Source organism: Neoarius graeffei, chromosome 6 (assembly GCF_027579695.1).
Source record: "Neoarius graeffei isolate fNeoGra1 chromosome 6, fNeoGra1.pri, whole genome shotgun sequence".
NCBI classification, from domain to species: domain Eukaryota; kingdom Metazoa; phylum Chordata; class Actinopteri; order Siluriformes; family Ariidae; genus Neoarius; species Neoarius graeffei.
In genome coordinates this window covers 32,844,559-32,863,548 of record NC_083574.1, presented here as the reverse complement: position 1 = coordinate 32,863,548, position 18,990 = coordinate 32,844,559, and the positions used below count along the sequence as shown (strand labels likewise).

The window sequence follows — 18,990 nt, the reverse complement described above, 5'->3', positions numbered from 1 at the left end:
AGGCGCTGGTGGGCTTTCTTTATGACAGCTGTGGTGTTGGTGCACCAGTTGAGGATGTTGGTCAGGTGTACTCCGAGGTACCTTATGGAGGGAACCATATCCACAGCTGCTCCATCGATGTGTGTGTGTGTGTGTGTGGGGGGGGGCAGTCCTGTAGAAATCCACAACCATCTCCTTGGTCTTCTGGATGTTGAGGATGAGGTTGTTGTCCCTGCACCACCTTGTCAGGTCCTCCACCTCCATCCTGTATGAAGACTCATCCCCATTGATGATGAGTCCAACCACTACTGTGTTGTCAGTGAACTTCACCACAAGATTGTTCTCATAGTGAGCCTTGCAGTCGAAGGTCATCAGTGTGTACAGCAGAGGGCTGAGCACACAGCCCTGGGGGGAGCCGGTGTTGAGGGTGATGGTGGAGGAAGTGTTGTTGTTAATCCTGACACACTGTGGCCTGCAGGTCAGGAAATCCAGGACCCAATTGCACAGGGATGAGGAGGTTCCCAGCGCTGCCAGCTTGGTCACCAGTTTCTGTGGGATGATGGTATTAAACGCAGAACTAAAGTCCAGAAACAGCAGCCTCATGTAGGAGTCCTTGTACTCCAGGTGAGAGATGGCCTGGTGGGTCACAGCAGAGATGGCATCAGCTGTGGACCAGTTCTGCCTGTAAGCATACTGGTGTGAATCTGCCATGTTGATGGTTTGCTTCAAGTGCCTCATCACCAGCCTCTCAAAGCACTTCATGGTGACAGGGGTGAGTGCAATGGGGTGGTAGTCATTGAGGCATGATGCTATGGAGGTCTTCAGCACAGGGATGATCGTGGCTGTCTTGAGGCATGATAGGACTCTGCCCTGAGTCAGTGAGATGTTGAATATGTCTGTCAGAACCTCAAACAGCTGGTGAGCACAGTCCCTCAGAACCCTGCCTGGGATCCCATCAGGGCCTGGGGATTTTTGGGGATTGACCCCCTGCAGTGTTTTCCTCACCTCTGCCACTGTTATGCTGATGGATGGGGGCTCATTGGGGGAGGGGTGAGCCGGGAGGGAGTGGTGGTGCTGGAGGCCTCGAAACGAGCATAGAAGGCATTCAGGGTGTTAGGGAGTGCTGGGTCTTCAGGGCACTGTGCATCACTCTTCTTGTAGTTGGTGATGCACCTGATGCCCTTCCACATGCTCTGTGGGTCACTTGAGTTGAAATGGCCCTGGATCTTGAGAGTATGTGGACTTTGCTCTCCTTATGCCCACTGACAAGTTCTTTCTTGCTGCTCTGAGTGCTGCTGCATCACCATCCCTAAATGCAGCATTGCGGGTTCTCAGCAAGGACTGCACCTCTGCATTCAGCCAAGGTTTCTGGTTTGGCTGGATGAAGATGGTCCTGGAGGTGGTCACATCCTCCATACACTTCCTGATGTAGTGCAGGACAGAAGACATGTACTCCTCCAAGTCCACACTGCTCCCTGATGTCACAGCCTCCCTGAACATCTGCCAGTCTGTGGTCTCAAACCAGTCCTGGAGCATGGACACAGCACCTTCAGGCCACATGGAGATGGTCTTTGTTACCACGTTCCTGCTCCTTGACACTGGGCAGTATGCAGGAGCCAGCAGGAGGGATACGTGGTCTGAGGTACCGAGGTGGGGGCAGGGCACTGCTCTGTATGCTCCTCGTATGTTGGTAAACACTTTATCCAAAGTGTTTTCACCCCGAGTGGCAATGTTAACATGCTGGTGGAACATGGGGAGAATGTCCTGCAGATTCACGTGGTTGAAATCCCCCACCACCACATACAACACTTCTGGATGTTTGTTTTGAAGCACACCGACACTGTCATGCAGCTCCCGCAGAACGTCTTTAGAGGTAGCTGATGGAGGGACATAAACAGCCACTATGAACATTGCTGTGAATTCCCATGGTAGATAGTGAGGACGGCATTACACTATTAAATGTTCCACAGCCTCAGAGCAGCGTCTGCCCACCACAGAACAGTTTGTGCACCAACCTTTGTTGACATAGACGCAGAGTCCCCCTCCTCTCATTTTTCCGGAGAGCTGCCGGTCCCTGTCAGAGCAGAATAGTAGCCGCCCATTAAGCTCGAAGACAGAGTCCGGCATGTTGTTATTAAGCCACGTCTCCATCAGAACAAAGACACTGCAGCTTTGCATCTCCCGTTGGCACAGTCTCAGTCATAGCAGATCCATTTTACAACCCAGATTCCAAAAAAGTTGGGACAAAGTACAAATTGTAAATAAAAACAGAATGCAATGATTTACAAATCTCAAAAACTGATATTGTATTCACAATAGAACATAGACAACATATCAAATGTTGAAGGTGAGACATTTTGAAATTTTATGCCAAATATTGGCTCATTTGAAATTTCATGACAGCAACACATCTCAAAAAAGTTGGGACGGGGGCAATAAGAGGCTGGAAAAGTTAAAGGTACAAAAAAGGAACAGCTGGAGGACCAAATTGCAACTCATTAGGTCAATTGGCAATAGGTCATTAACATGACTGGGTATAAAAAGAGCATCTTGGAGTGGCAGCGGCTCTCAGAAGTAAAGATGGGAAGAGGATCACTAATCCCCATAATTCTGCACCGACAAATAGTGGAGCAATATCAGAAAGGAGTTCGACAGTGTAAAATTGCAAAGAGTTTGAACATATCATCTACAGTGCATAATATCATCAAAAGATTCAGAGAATCTGGAAGAATCTCTGTGCGTAAGGGTCAAGGCCGGAAAACCATACTGGGTGCCTGTGATCTTCGGGCCCTTAGACGGCACTGCATCACATACAGGCAGCTTCTGTATTGGAAATCACAAAATGGGCTCAGGAATATTTCCAGAGAACATTATCTGTAAACACAATTCACCGTGCCATTCCGCCGTTGCCAGCTAAAACTCTATAGTTCAAAGAAGAAGCCGTATCTAAACAGAATCCAGAAGCGCAGACATCTTCTCTGGGCCAAGGCTCATTTAAAATGGACTGTGGCAAAGTGGAAAACTGTTCTGTGGTCAGACGAATCAAAATTTGAAGTTCTTTATGGAAATCAGGGACGCCGTGTCATTCGGACTATAAAGAGGAGAAGGACGACCCAAGTTGTTATCAGCGCTCAGTTCAGAAGCCTGCATCTCTGATGGTATGGGGCTGCATTAGTGCATGTGGCATGGGCAGCTTACACATCTGGAAAGACACCATCAATGCTGAAAGGTATATGCAGGTTCTAGAGCAACATATGCTCCCATCCAAGTCCCCAGATGTTTACAGACTGTTGTAAAGAGAAAAGGGGATGTCTCACAGTGGTAAACACGGCCTTGTCCCAACTTTTTTGAGATGTGTTGTTGTCATGGAATTTAAAATCACCTAATTTTTCTCTTTAAATGATACATTTTCTCAGTTTAAACATTTGATATGTCATCTATGTTCTATTCTGAATAAAATATGGAATTTTGAAACTTCTACATCATTGCATTCCATTTTTATTTACAATTTGTACTTTGTCCCAACTTTTTTGGAATCGGGGTTGTATTATCCAAAGCTCGGACGTGGGATAAAAAGACCGATGGAATAGCTGGCCTGCTAGCGTTAGCTCTTAGCCTGGTTAGCAGGCTGGCCCATTTGCCCCCTTCTGCTTCCACACATACCGCCTCCTCTTGACTCCAAGCCAGCTCCGCTGGCCGTTACGTGCTGTTGTTCATAAAATCTGAAGCCTACTGAGCATTGCTTTGAGCTCCAGAGAAAAAGGAGCATGGAGACCGCTGTTTAGCTCCTTTAGCTTTGCTAAGCTGTACTTAATTGCCATTTTACTGGCAGTAGTAGTGCTAACTTTATCGCTACCATCGAGAGCTAGAGAAGCCGCTGCACTGCTGCGCACCGCCATCTGGGACATGGAGAACCAAAATCATGACATAAATCTCTATATGTCATTTGTTAGGAAATCAATATATTGTTTTAGTAAATTTGGGTACTGTTTGTTTGTGAATGTGTCTATATAATAAAAAGCACATCATACATTGATGATATGAAGTTTATCTTCTCATGTTGAAAACGTCATATTTTTAATATGAAATACATCGTGCTCTGAGTGACATATTTTCTGATATTTCACTCAGGTGACATCACTCCCAGTGTTTTCCCGCTGACTAGATGTGCATTGTCAAAATCGACAGTGCTGCAGTGGAGACGGTGAGCAGCACCACGTTTCTGGGTGTGCACATCTCTGAAGACCTGTCCTGGAGCTACAACACCACATCACTGGCCAAAAAAGCCCAACAGCGTCTGTACTTCCTCCGCAAACTGAGGAGAGCAAGAACCCTGGTCCCCATCATGCACACATTCTACAGAGGCACCATCGAGAACATCCTGACCAGCTGCATCACCATGTGGTACCGCGCCTGCACCGTGTCCTGCTGCAAGACTCTGCAGCGCATCGTGAAAGCAGCTGAGAGGATCATTGGTGTCTCTCTTCCTTCTCTTATGGATATCTATAACTCCCGCCTCACCCGCAAAGCCATCAGGATTGCAGGTGACCCCACCCACCCATCTCACAGCCTCTTCAGTCTGCTGCCGTTGGGGAGGAGACTGCGGAGTCTCCAGGCCAAAACCAGCAGGCTCAAAGTTTTTTGAGCCTGCTCAGCTATTAGTTTATTGTTTATACTGCTTATTTCATGTTTACCTGCTATACCTCAAGTGCCCTTGACTGTTTATTTTATGTCCTTTTGCTCCAATTTATATGTGTGTGTGTGTGTGTGGTGTGTGTGTATGTATATGTACAGTATGTGTGTGTGTATATATATATATATATATATATATATATATATATATATATATATATATATTAATGCTGTCAAAAATGTCGTGTTATTAACGCGTTGACTCAATTTTAACGGCGATAATTTTTTTATCGCGAGATTAACGCTCTGTGACATGATGTAGGTTTTTCATAAGCTTTTGAAACTGCCAGGAACTTGGAACAGAGACTTTGCTTAGAAAACCGATAGCAGCTAGACTGTAATGCCACGCCCCGCACAGCCAGAGTCCTCTGCCCTCCTCCCCCAAAGAACCAGCGCGGGCAGGGCGCGATAGTAGAGATGGGATTTATGGCTCTTTGATGGGATCCGCATCTTTGTGATCCGTTCTTTGAAAAGAGCCGTTCAAAAGACTGGCTAATTTGGCTCTTTTTAAATATTTATTCAGTTTTAAAAAGACAGCGTCTAAAGAAGCCAGATCCCTCTGAACTGTAAACTCAATGCTATCCCAGAAATCCTTCCTGTAATATGCAAATTTGGCCGCCTCTGATTGGACAGCGCGACGCATCAACAGGCAGAAAATGTAAAAGTACAAAATGTGTTAAGTGAGCTGAAACATTAAAGATCAGATTCAATGCAATATTTATCAACGAACAACTTAAAGTTAATATAATAGTGTACTTTATATTATAATCAAGCATGTCAAGGCTACCGTCACTGTGTAATCTATCTCTCTGATTAGAGTTGTAGACACTCAAGCAGTAGATCACTTCACTCATGGTTCTCTTGCTAGCCCCGCGCCGGTGCTCGGCTTAGGTTTCACTTTGTAGTGGCTGTGTCAAGACGTGTTATGTTTTGCAATAAAAAAAAACATTGGTACAAAGCAAGCCCATTCACTTTTTTATGCTGATAAGAGAATTACAATGTTTTTTTTATGTGACAAAAATGTGCGATTAAATTGCGATTAATCGCGAGTTAACTATGACAGTCGCGACATTAATCGCGATTAAATATTTTAATCGCTTGACAGCACTTATATATATACCTGTGAGTGTTCTTATCAAGAGTGTCACATCAGTGTATGTCGTTCTGGATTGCATGAAAACAAAACATGCAGCAGGGAAGCTATCGAGATTGTATGCCCTCACGTCTATTAAAGATTCTGTTTAAACAGCATAATGTCTTAAACATATGGTCCTGGTCACATCACACTATTGGTCCCACTCCAAAAAACATCATGTCTAAGCTCCTGTTAGATCATGTTAGATACAGTAGCTACCAGAAGTTTAGGTCATATTTATGCAGAAATATCAAAAACTCAAAAGGGTTCACAAACTTTCAAAACATGCCGGATGACATCTTATATCTATCACTCCACACATATATCATGTATATTATCCTAACTAAATATCAGGGATGCAAACAGCGCGCCTTTTGGCGGATGGCGCCTTTTTCACGGCTGAATTGCGCAGATCCGATTTTTTTTTTTTTTTTGGGGGGGGGGGGGGGGGGGCGTTGGAGTGTCTGATTATAATTTCAAAGTAAATTCTGTATTAAAATTACTAAATAAGCAAATCCGTTACAGTCCATGAAACAGGAAGTATAAGGATGAGGAAAAAACAGTTTAAATCGGGAAGCTGCGCACATTTGTGCAGCCTGAGCGGCAGGACTGCGCAAATGTGCGCAGCTTCCCGATTTAAACTGTTTTTTCCTCATCCTTATACTTCCTGTTTCATGGATTGTAACGGATTTGCTTATTTAGTAATTTTAATACAGAATTTACTTTGAAATTATAAACAGACACTCCAACGCCCCCCCCCCTAAAAAAAAAATTCGGATCTGCATGATTCAGCCGTGAAAAAGGCGCCATCCGCCAAAAGGCGCGCTGTTTGCATCCCTGAAATATATGAAACAAGGTATTGGCCTTTCAGTTGTTGTACATTACTGGTATTAGCTGCTTTGGCCTATTGATAAGTAATATGCAATGGTATAAGACGCATTTGTGACGTTACAACAAATTTTAAAACAACATACATGTATTGAATAACAACACATAGCCACGTACCCTGGCTCGTTCTCTTTTGGCAAAGGCACCACCGGACTTTCGCTTTTTGACCACCCCTTCGGGGGGGTCTGCTGTCATCTGTTTCTCTTTTGACAGATTGATTCGGCCCGGGCCTGTCAAACAACATCGGCACAGCTGACTCCTCCAACACCAGTGGATAAATTGGATCAAACGTTCTTCGAGTTCTGGACGACAAAGTGAAACAGTGCTCCTCGAAATGTGCTGAACAGAGACGTGACCATTTTGCTGACTTCCAGTTCGCACCTGTTTTGGAAACGTTTCTTTCCTACTCTTTTGCTATTTCAGGGTGTTTTTTCCAAGGAAAGGAATGGAGTTTCACTCCTTCCGACGTGGTGTTAGAACACCCGTAAGCCACACATATAATCCCTTTTCGGTTAGACGCCATTTAACTTTTTCACGCAAGGAAATCACAACAAAACCACAGCTCAATATCACACGACTTGTGAGAACTGAACCAACATAGTGACTTGTAAACAAAAACGACACACTGATGTGACGTCACTTCCGGCATCTCTGAATGAGCCCAGTTCATATCCAGGTCAATCTCCCTGCACGAAATTTAAAATTACTTCTGATGTTTAAAACGGACAGTTAAACCAAGAATTAAAACCAGAATTTATCTTTGGAGTCATATATTGTTTGTTTAAAAATTAATACGAAATGACTGTCAGTGGGTCTTTAATGCAGATTATTTAAAATTAACATTTAAAAGTGCCCTAAACAAAAGGTAATGGAATGTATGTACACACTACACAAGTAAAACTCAAATAAATAAATAAATAAATCTGTCAAAACACACACACACACACACACACACACACAGAGAGAGAGAGAGAGAGAGAGAGAGAAATTTAAGTGCACAATAAATTTTAGTATAAAAATCTGCACATAACTGCATAAATGTCAGTATGTTTTCATGATAACAGACAAATGAAATGCACATCATCAGACACTCAAATTACTTAGTTTACAGAAAAAAGAATACATTTTTAAAATTCAGAATCCTTGGCCTCCATGGCCAAGGATTCTCATCTCATCTCATTTCATTATCTCTAGCCGCTTTATCCTTCTACAGGGTCGCAGGCAAGCTGGAGCCTATCCCAGCTGACTACGGGCGAAAGGCGGGGTACACCCTGGACAAGTCGCCAGGTCATCACAGGGCTGACACATAGACACAGACAACCATTCACACCTACGGTCAATTTAGAGTCACCAGTTAACCTAACCTGAATGTCTTTGGACTGTGGGGGAAACCGGAGCACCCGGAGGAAACCCACGCGGACACGGGGAGAACATGCAAACTCCGCACAGAAAGGCCCTCGCCGGCCCCGGGGCTCGAACCCAGGACCTTCTTGCTGTGAGGCGACAGCGCTAACCACTACACCACCGTGCCGCCCGGCCAAGGATTCTGAATTAAAAAAAAAAAAGTATTCTTTTTTTCTAATTTTAATAATCTGCATTAAAATTTTTAAAATTCAGAATAAGCTGCAAATATAAAATAAATCACTAGAGAATCTTAAAAGTTTGAAAATGAGAAAATCCATAGGCAAGTAAATACATCTGCAAGATGGAACACACAACCACCACCACCCCATCCCCCACTCTGTCTGTCCTTCTGAGTTACGTGTCAATCCTGAGATCGAGATGCTGACCTCTTCTGCCCCTCAGATCTGCCTGATCCATCCTGATGCCCTATGTCTTGCTGGAGTCTCACCACATTGCTCCTGTGGAGGATGGCCCCATATGGACAGTTGAAAGTCACACTCGGAAAAGGGCTCTGGACACTTACAGTAATGCTTTTATGGTTGAGGACTACAGTTGACTTGCTAACTTTAGGATTGCAATTGGTTGTCATGAACAGTTTTGCACTCAAGTTTCCATCAACGAACAGTTTATAACATCAACAAAACAGACTTCATGTTAAAATTGTTATAATCATGCTATCTGTTATCACCTAAGTGAGGGTGGGTTCCCTTTTGAATCTGGTTACTCTCGAGGTTTCTTCTTCAAGTCGTCTTAGGGAGTTTTTCCTTACCACCATCACCACAGGCTTGCTCATTGGGGATAGACTAGGGATAGACTAGGGATAAAATTAGCTCATTTTTAAAGTCACTAAAATTCTGTAAAGCTGCTTTGCAACAATGTCTATTGTTAAAAGCGCCATAAAAATAAAATTGACTTGACTTGACATCCCCTTCCATCCTCATCCACACCAGTCAGTGTGGCTATCAACCTGTCAGTTAGTCTGTCAGTCAGTCTGTCTGTCATTTACAAATATTGTTTTTACTTTTTTCAATATGTAAGGTGAATTAATTTTTATTTGACAAATATGTGGGAAGAGAATTCTCTTTCCACAGAATCTATCTATCTATGTATCTACAGTATCTATCTGTGTATGTGTAATTATCTGTGTGTGTGTGTGTGTGTGTGTGTTGATAAGTCAGGTAGAACCCATCAGCAGGGTTTGACCCACCTGTATCTGGATTAGCGTGTTAAACTCCTCCCTCTCAACTCAGCAGTTAAATAGGACTGAAGCTTCAGTGTCAGCACTGCTCTCTCTATCTTTCTCTCTGTCTGTTTCTCTATTTACTCCTATTTTTTGCCATTTTCATTCACCTCTTGTATTGGGAGTCCTGACTGAATTTAAAGCATGGAGTTGCACGACTTTTGTTTGAGTGACAACTTTCAGTTCCTTAATCAACATAACAGGTATGTTGTTGAAATAATCATATGTAATAAATGTATGCACTCAAGTCATATAATTACACTACTTTACACATTTTATTATCAGTCTGTGAGATTTGTATGTTTCTTATTCACTAGTAACTCTTATGTGCTGTGTAATAGTTATATGAAATTGTCTGATGGCAAAGGTTCTTGTGAACTGCTATAAAATTTATTAAATATCATTTACACAATAAACCAGAGCTAACACCTTTTCAGATAATTTCTTAAATTAAATTATTCAGTTTTTAATTCACAATATTATTATACTACAATACTCTACTACAATATAATATTTTGTAGTATAGTGCTGGAACTGAAAATGTAAATGACCTGAAATATAGTAAATTTTATCACCTTATGTGAAGAAGAAAAAGTAATGGGATAAAATGTCAAACTTTAAGCTGTTTTGATTGTTTAGCTTTAACACCTCCCATTATATTTTTAATGAACCTTAAAACATTTGTTACAAAAAAGAGCATGTATCAATGCATTTAGTTTACAACACTTAAAGGCCTTGTTTCTAAATTCACAAGACAGTCATTAAAAAAAACAAACGCAAATTAACTGCCACTTGCCATAACCAGTTACTGTAGTGTAGAATAACAAAGAAAGAAAATATCTAAAATTTCAAGGTCTAACATAAATTTAAATATCAGAAAGATAGCCAAGCATGGAAGATAGCACCTATTAACTAAAATTATATAGTTAAATTATTCCAATGCATTTGTGTTCATTTCATTTGCCAAGATGTTAAAAATAGTTGAGTTAATCCAAGCCTTTTTTCAAACCCTTAGAAAAGAAAAAGGAAATGAACATATGTGACTGATCTCTTTAAACAGATCAATAGACAGATTCTTTAATGGTGCTATAAGTAAAGAGACAGGTAGGTTAAACAGATAGATAGATTAATAAGCAACTAGACAGTTAGAGGCATGCAAAAAGACAGACAGACAGACAGACAGACAGATTGATAGAAAGAAAGACAAGCAGACAGTTAGATAGAAGGATGGAAAGATAGCTAGACAGAGAGAGAAGACAATTAGACAGACAGATAGATAGACAGCCAATTAAAACAGAAAAAAATAGAGACGGAAAATATGGTAAGGAATTAAAAATAATTAGAAAATACACTGTGATGGCACATAACACTGAATGCTCGTCTAGCATCCATAGATTCTGCCATACTGAGAAATGAAAATAGAAACTTTTCTATTTCCGAAGTTGTGAAAACCACAACAGTGAGCCATTCATGTGAAATTTTTTTATAACTCAATAGTTTTCATTGTTGTGTTTCAGTCACAGCCTCTTGGAACCCTCGTCTTCTGATGACCCTCCTTCTCCACAAGAACCAACCATCAAATCTGACTCACCAAATTTTACACCATTCAGCCCGAGCAGCACATCAGAAAGCAGTGGTTACAGTGTCTTTTCCCAATCTCTCAATCCTGCACATTTCACTGCTCAAGACAATGACAAGCTACAGCTGCAGCCTCAAACAGGCTCCATCCTAAACCGAGACTATCTCCCCTCACTTAGCCATGGGCCCAAACGCCTGTGCCTGGTGTGTGGAGACTTTGCTTCCGGGTACCATTATGGTGTGGCATCCTGTGAAGCTTGCAAAGCCTTTTTTAAGAGAACCATTCAAGGTAATATTGAGCTTTCAATTCTGAGTCTTTCCTCCCAGTTTCATGTTCTTAACATGAGTTTTCCAACAGGAAATTAAACAGATGAGCTGGGTTACATTTCCCAGAGAGAGAGAGAGAGAGAGAGAGAGAGAGACACTGAGACTGACTAACATGAATGTAGGATAGACAAGCAGAGGGAACTTTACAATTATTAACTTATTAATAAATAGAATGGTTATTTTTAAATAAATGTTAGTTAAAATGTAATGAGATGGCCTGGGGCAGAACAGGAGTGTTTGACACACATCTCAATACCATTCTTAATTAATTAAATGACAATATCTAACAAAATTGATAGATTAGCCAGCATGATGACTAGCTAGGATTGATTTTCGTGTGAAGACTCAATATGCTGTTATGATCACACAAGTGTCCCATATGCAGACTTTCCCCCAATATCTGATCTCCATCTTTCTAACAATCAATAAAAACTCTGCTGTTGGCAAAACTAACATCAAAATATCTAAGTACATGGATGTGTGCCTGAGAAGGTGTCATAATTGGCCACTGAAGTCTTAATACTGTATAAGGGAATTATCCATATATTGATTTAAAATGTTGCAGCTGGACAGCAGACGCCTTAATCCTGCTTTTGTCCTCTTTTAAATAAAGCCCATTGCTTTTGAACAAAGCATATATATATATATATATATATATATATATATATATATATATATATATATATATATATATGCGAGAGAGAGAGAGTACTGTGCAAAAGTCTTAGGCACCCTATTTTTTTCATAGATTTCTTTTTTATGACTACTACATTATCTAGTCAGTACAAAAATATTTTAGAGCTCCAAACATTTGCTTTCCAGCACAAAATTAAATGTTAAAGAAAAAAAATGCTTGGATCTGAGCAACATATTACATGAGACCACTTTTCAGATAAAAAAAGAAAATATAATGAAGGGTATTGGGTTTTTCTGCAAAATTAAGAAGCAAGTGTGACAGTCAAAGTGTCCAGAAGAACTGTGGCTGGTTCTGCAGGATGCTCAGTAAAACCTACAGCTCATTTAAGAAAATGAGCTGTAGGTTTTACTGAGCATCCTGCAGAACCAGCATCAGGTACAATGAGTGCAGTTTTATAAGAATAAAACTGCACTCATTGTACCTGAGACTGCTATTTTTTAAAGCAAAGGATCGTCTCACCCCAAATATTCACTTTGTTTCATTAATTATGGCTTACTGCTGTTTATAGTATTTTTGTAAAATGTTGAAACATTTCACTTCATAATTTTTAAGCCATTTTTGGTCCATCACATTTCTTTACGTGTGCCAAAGACTTTTGCACAGTTATATATATAATGTGTGTGTGGGTGTGTATCTCTCTGTCTAATATCTATCTATCTATCTATCTATCTATCTATCTATCTATCTATCTATCTATCTATCTATCTATCTATCTATCTATCTATCTATCTATATAAATATATACAGAGAGAGAGAGAGCAGTGGTTACAATTATTGACAGTCAAATAATTATTGACACCTTTTCCAGATTTACCAGTAAAAACAATTTTACAAAGGTGAGTTTCAGTTACAACAGTTATTATTAGTTAATTAATCAACCGGAAGACCCCCCCTACCCCCACCCTTTGATCTTGTCATCTGATAGCAGCTCATTTCCTGAGATGGATTTTTTTTTTTTAGCACGATCAGCAATTTGAGGAAAACCTGGATTTTATCGTCACAGGTAAGCATGGTGGAAAGATGATGGACATGTTTTTACTTATCAAATTCACCAGTATTTCATGATATACTTGTCAAAATCAAATTTATTTCTTACTTTTTCATTTGACAGTCGCCTTTTTGTATCTAAACGTGCATTTGAGAAGTCATGTGAGGTGACTGGTGTCCACCATTATCAACACCCTGTGGAATTAAGTGACATTTACAATTGTTATGTACCAATCTTTGTATAACATTGTTGAAGTAGATGAAGTACTTTAAAAAAAATAAAAGTGCTGTGATTTATAATATTTTTTTTCTGATTCATAACAGAATGGAATGCTTATAGAGTATTTGGAATTCTATTGCAATAAATAGAATTAGACCAGGTGGCACAGTGGTGTAGTGGTTAGCGCCTTTGCCTCACAGCAAGAGGGTCCGGGTTCGAGCCCCGTGGCCGGTGAGGGCCTTTCTGTGTGGAGTTTGCATGTTCTCCCCGTGTCTGCGTGGGTTTCCTCTGGGTGCTCCGGTTTCCCCCACAGTCCAAAGACATGCAGGTTAGGTTAACTGGTGACTCTAAATTGACCGTAGGTGTGAATGTGAGTGTGAATGGTTGTCTGTGTCTATGTGTCAGCCCTGTGATAACCTGGCAACTTGTCCAGGGTGTACCCCGCCTTTCACCCGTAGTCAGCTGGGATAGGCTCCAGCTTGCCTGCGACCCTGTAGAACAGGATAAAGTGGCTAGAGATAATGAGATGAGATGAATGAGAATTAGACCATAATTAAATTCCTAGCATATAAAAATTTACATGCTTGAAATATTCAGATTTGTCTGTTCCATACAGAATTTTTTTTTCTGTTTGTTGTAAATATCTACAACCCCGATTCCAAAAAAGTTGGGACAAAGTACAAATTGTAAATAAAAATGGAATGCAATGTTGTGGAAGTTTCAAAATTCCATATTTTATTCAGAATAGAACATAGATGACATATCAAAGGTTTAAACTGAGAAAATGTATCATTTAAAGAGAAAAATTAGGTGATTTTAAATTTCATGACAACAACACATCTCAAAAAAGTTGGGACAAGGCCATGTTTACCACTGTGAGACATCCCCTTTTCTCTTTACAACAGTCTATAAACATCTGGGGACTTAGATGGGAGCATATGTTGCTCTAGAACCTGGATATACCTTTCAGCATTGATGGTGTCTTTCCAGATGTGTAAGCTGCCCATGCCACACGCACTAATGCAACCCCATACCATCAGAGATGCAGGCTTCTGAACTGAGCGCTGATAACAACTTGGGTCGTCCTTCTCCTCTTTAGTCTGAATGACACGGCGTCCCTGATTTCCATAAAGAACTTCAAATTTTGATTCGTCTGACCACAGAACAGTTTTCCACTTTGCCACAGTCCATTTTAAATGAACCTTGACCCAGAGAAGACGTCTGTGCTTCTGGATCATGTTTAGATACGGCTTCTTCTTTGAACTATAGAGTTTTAACTGGCAACGGCGGATGGCACGGTGAATTGTGTTTACAGATAATGTTCTCTGGAAATATTCCTGAGCCCATTTTGTGGTTTCCAATACAGAAGCATGCCTGTATGTGATGCAGTGCCGTCTAAGGGCCCGAAGATCACGGGCACCCAGTATGGTTTTCCGGCCTTGACCCTTACGCACAGAGATTCTTCCAGATTCTCTGAATCTTTTGATGATATTATGCACTGTAGATGATGATATGTTCAAACTCTTTGCAATTTTACACTGTTGAACTCCTTTCTGATATTGCTCCACTATTTGTCGGCGCAGAATTAGGGGGATTGGTGATCCTTTTCCCATCTTTACTTCTGAGAGCCGCTGCCACTCCACGATGCTCTGTTTATACCCAGTCATGTTAATGACCTATTGCCAATTGACCGAATGAGTTGCAATTTGGTCCTCCAGCTGTTCCTTTTTTGTACCTTTAACTTTTCCAGCCTCTTATTGCCCCTGCCCCAACTTTTTTGAGATGTGTTGCTGTCATGAAATTTCAAATGAGCCAATATTTGGCATGAAATTTCAAAATGTCTCACTTTCGACATTTGATATGTTGTCTATGTTCTATTGTGAATACAATATCAGTTTTTGAGATTTGTAAATTTTTGCATTCCGTTTTTATTTACAATTTGTACTTTGTCCCAACTTTTTTGGAATCAGGGTTGTAACATATATTACAATATCAGTAAACATTTTATATTTTTAGATGTAAATTTAAACTCTCAATTTAATCGCTGGTTTGAAAATACCAAAGCTTCACCAATCTGAATCTAATTGCAACATATTCAAGCATTGTTTGAATTAATGGTAAACTATAAAACTAGAAATTAATACAAACAACAATTAATGATTAACAAAATGTGATCTACAAAAATACTTAGAAAGTGGGTAGAAAGTGGAACAAAAATATTTTCTGACACAGGTTAACCATTATCAGTTCATTTGTTTACAAACATTATAATTACTCCCTCATTTATGTAAGCACCGACATCGATATATTTATACAAATATATTTTGTCCTAAATATAATATTAAGTTTGACCTAAATATAATATAATCTAAAACAAATTTTAAATAAAAACTGTTTTGTTAATACCACATACCGATTATTTATTTATTATAAATAAACATCTGGATGTCGATAATTGTGGAACAGTGTCAATAACTGTGGACAAAGGTGTCAATAATTGTGGAATGGTGTCATGTGATCTGATATGCTAAGTAGTCGGGAATCAACTCTTTTTTTTTTTCCCCAGTGGGAGTTTGAGTAATGATTCATGCACAATTTATGTATTGAAAGTCTATTCTACTTTTGCAATGGCCAAAAGATCATTAAGGTGCCAATAATTGTAGTCGCCCCTCTCTCTCTCTCTCTCTCTCATTATATATATATATATATATATATATATATATATATATATATATATATATATATATAGTGTGTGTGTGTGTCTCTCTCTCTCTCTCTCTCATTATATATATATATATATATATATATATAGTGTGTGTGTGTGTGTGTGTGTGTGTAAAATGCACATGGTGCACTGTTAGAAAGAAAGAAAAAGAAAACACTGTACATTGTAGTATGAACTCTGCATGTACATGCTGATTCCCGAAAGTATAAAAAAATTAAGTCAAATTTATACTCAAAGGTGCGCCTTAATTTTCATATGCTGTTCAGTTATGGTCCTCTAATTTAAAGTACAAAAGATGTACCATCTTAGTAATAAGAGTTTTAAAACCTAATGTAGTACCCTTTTCTTGAGAGTGAATAAGTAAATGCAGATTTCCCCACTATTTGTATTTTCTCACTTAATATTTCTCTTGTGTTTGCATGTCAATGTTGCAGGAAACATTGAGTACAGCTGTCCAGTGGTGAATGAGTGTGAGATAACAAAGAGACGGAGGAAATCATGTCAAGCCTGCCGCTTTCAGAAATGCCTGAGGGCAGGAATGATGCGTGAAGGTGAGTTGATATAAATGCAAATCATTTTAGACTTTGTTTGTCTGTTGTTTCAGATAAAAATGCTTTCTTTCAAATCCAAGTAAATGTTAGTGCGAGGTGTTTAAACCAGGGCTGTGATATATTAGTATGGCAGTACATCTACATACAAGCCCAATTCTAAAAAACTTGGGAGGCTGTGTAAAACATAAATAAAAATACAACGTGATGATTTGCAAATCATGGACTATCTTCATTGAAAATAGTACAAAGGCAAAATCAAATGTTGAAACTGTGAAATCTTATTGTTTTTTGAAAAATATTTTGAATTTAGTGCGAGAAACATGTTTAAAAAAAAAAGTTGGGACAGTGGCAACATCCATCCATTATCCATAACCACTTATCCTGTGCAGGGTCACAGGCAAGCTGGAGCCTATCCCAGCTGACTATGGGCGAGAGGCAGAGTACACCCTGGACAAGTCACCAAGTCATTGCAGGGCTGACACATAAAGACAAACAGCCATTCACACCAACAGTCAATTTAGAGCCAACAATTAGCCTAACATGTATCTTTGGACTGTGGAAGAAACCAGAGCACCCACAGAAAACCCACACAGACATGGGAAGAATATGCAGACTCCACACAGAAAGACCCCCCCATCAGCCACTGGGCTCAAACCCAGAACTTTCTTGCTGTGAGGCAACAGTGCTAACCACTACACCACCATGCCACCTATACAATGGCAACAAAAAACTGGAAAAGTTGTGTAATATTATTATTATTTTTTAAATTAAGTTAATTGGCAAGAGGTCCAAAAGATGATTGGGTATAAAAAGAGCATCCAGGAGAGGCTGAATCTCTCAGAAGTAAAAATGGTGAGGGGTTCACCGCTCTGTGAAAGACAGCAAGGGTAAATAGTGCAACAATTTAAGAATAATGTTCCTTAATGTAAAATTGCAAATAAATTGTGGATCAGATTATCTCTGGTACATGATATTAAAAGAGTGAGAGAATCTGGAGAAATCTCTGCACATGAGGGACAAGGCTAAAAACCAACATTGGATGCCTATAATCTTGGGGCCTTCAGACGACATGGCATTAAAAACAGACACAATTCTGTAGTGGAAATTGCTGAATGGACTCAGGAACACTTACAAAAACCATTGTCTGTGAACACAGTTCATCACTGCAGCAACAAATTCAAGTTTAAACCACATATAAACAATATCCAGAAGCATCATCACCTTCTATGGGCCTAAGCTCATTTACGATGGACTGAGATGAAGTGGGGTGGCATGGTGGTGTAGTGTTAGCACTGTTGCCTCACAGCAAGAAGGTCCGGGTTCAAGCCCCGTGGCCGGCGAGGGCCTTTCTGTGCGGAGTTTGCATGTTCTCCCCGTGTCCGCGTGGGTTTCCTCTGGGTGCTCCGGTTTCCCCCACAGTCCAAAGACATGCAGGTTAGGTTAACTGGTGATTCTAAATTGACCGTAGGTGTGAATGTGAGTGTGAATGGTTGTCTGTGTCTATGTGTCAGCCCTGTGATGACCTGGCGACTTGTCCAGGGTGTACCCTGCCTTTCGCCCGTAGTCAGCTGGGATAGGCTCCAGCTTGCCTGCGACCCTGTAGGACAGGATAAAGCAGCTAGAGATAATGAGATGAGATGAGATGAAGTGGAAAACTGTCCTGTGGTCTGAAGAATTAAATTATTTTTGGAAATCACGGACACTGCATCCTCCAGGTTAAAGAGGAGAGGGACCATCTGGCTTGTTATTAGTGCACAGTTCAAAAGCCAACATCTGTAATGGTATTGAGGTGCATTAGTGCACATGGCAAGGGAAGCTTGTACATCTGGGAAGGCAGCATTAATGCTGAATGATATATACAGGGTTTGGAGCAACATGCTGCCATCTAGACAACATCTTTTTCAAGGAAGGCCTTGCTTATGTCAGCAAGATAATGCCAAACCACATTCTGCACATATTACAACTGCATGGCTCCATAGTAAAGAGTCCAAATGCTAAACTAGCCTGCCTGCAGTTCAGACCTGTCTCCCATTTAAAACATTTGGCGCATTATGAAGCACAAAATACAACAAAGGAGACCCCGAACTGTTGAGCAACTGAAATTGTATACCAGGCAAGAATGGGACAACATGTCTCTTTCAAAACTACAGCAATTGGTCTCCTCAGTTACCAAACGTTTACAGAGTGTTGTTAAAAGTAGACATGATGCAATACAGTGGTAAACCTGCCCCTGTCACAACTTTTTTGAAATGTGCTGCTGATATTGGCGGCATGGTGGTGTAGTGGTTAGCACTGTTGCCTTACAGCAAGAAGTTTCTGGGTTCAAGCCCAGTGGTTGGTAGGAGCCTTTCTGTGTGGAGTTTGCATGTTCTCCCCATGTCTGTGTGGGTCTCCTCTGGGTGTTTTGGTTTCCCCCACAGTCCAAAACCATGCTGGTTAGGCTAATTGTTGGCTCTAAATTGTCCATGTGTATGAATGGTTGAGAGGAGAAAACCTCTATAATAATCCAGTAGAAGGCAACAGGAAACCACTACTGTAGTGTTTCCTAGAGACTTTGATGGCTGGAG

The 18,990-nt window shown here is 40.4% G+C and overlaps 1 protein-coding gene across 1 annotated transcript in view; it reads left to right on the top strand.

Annotated features, from left to right (window-relative positions):
- Positions 1–9,482: 9,482 nt before the first annotated feature.
- Positions 9,483–18,990, top strand: part of esrrd (estrogen-related receptor delta) — a 19,373-nt gene continuing 9,865 nt past the window's right edge. Inside the window, exons 1-3 of the mRNA XM_060922887.1 lie at positions 9,483–9,541; positions 10,862–11,205; positions 16,307–16,423. Coding sequence (XP_060778870.1) covers positions 9,483–9,541; positions 10,862–11,205; positions 16,307–16,423 — 520 coding nt within the window. The remainder of the gene's footprint in view (positions 9,542–10,861; positions 11,206–16,306; positions 16,424–18,990) is intronic.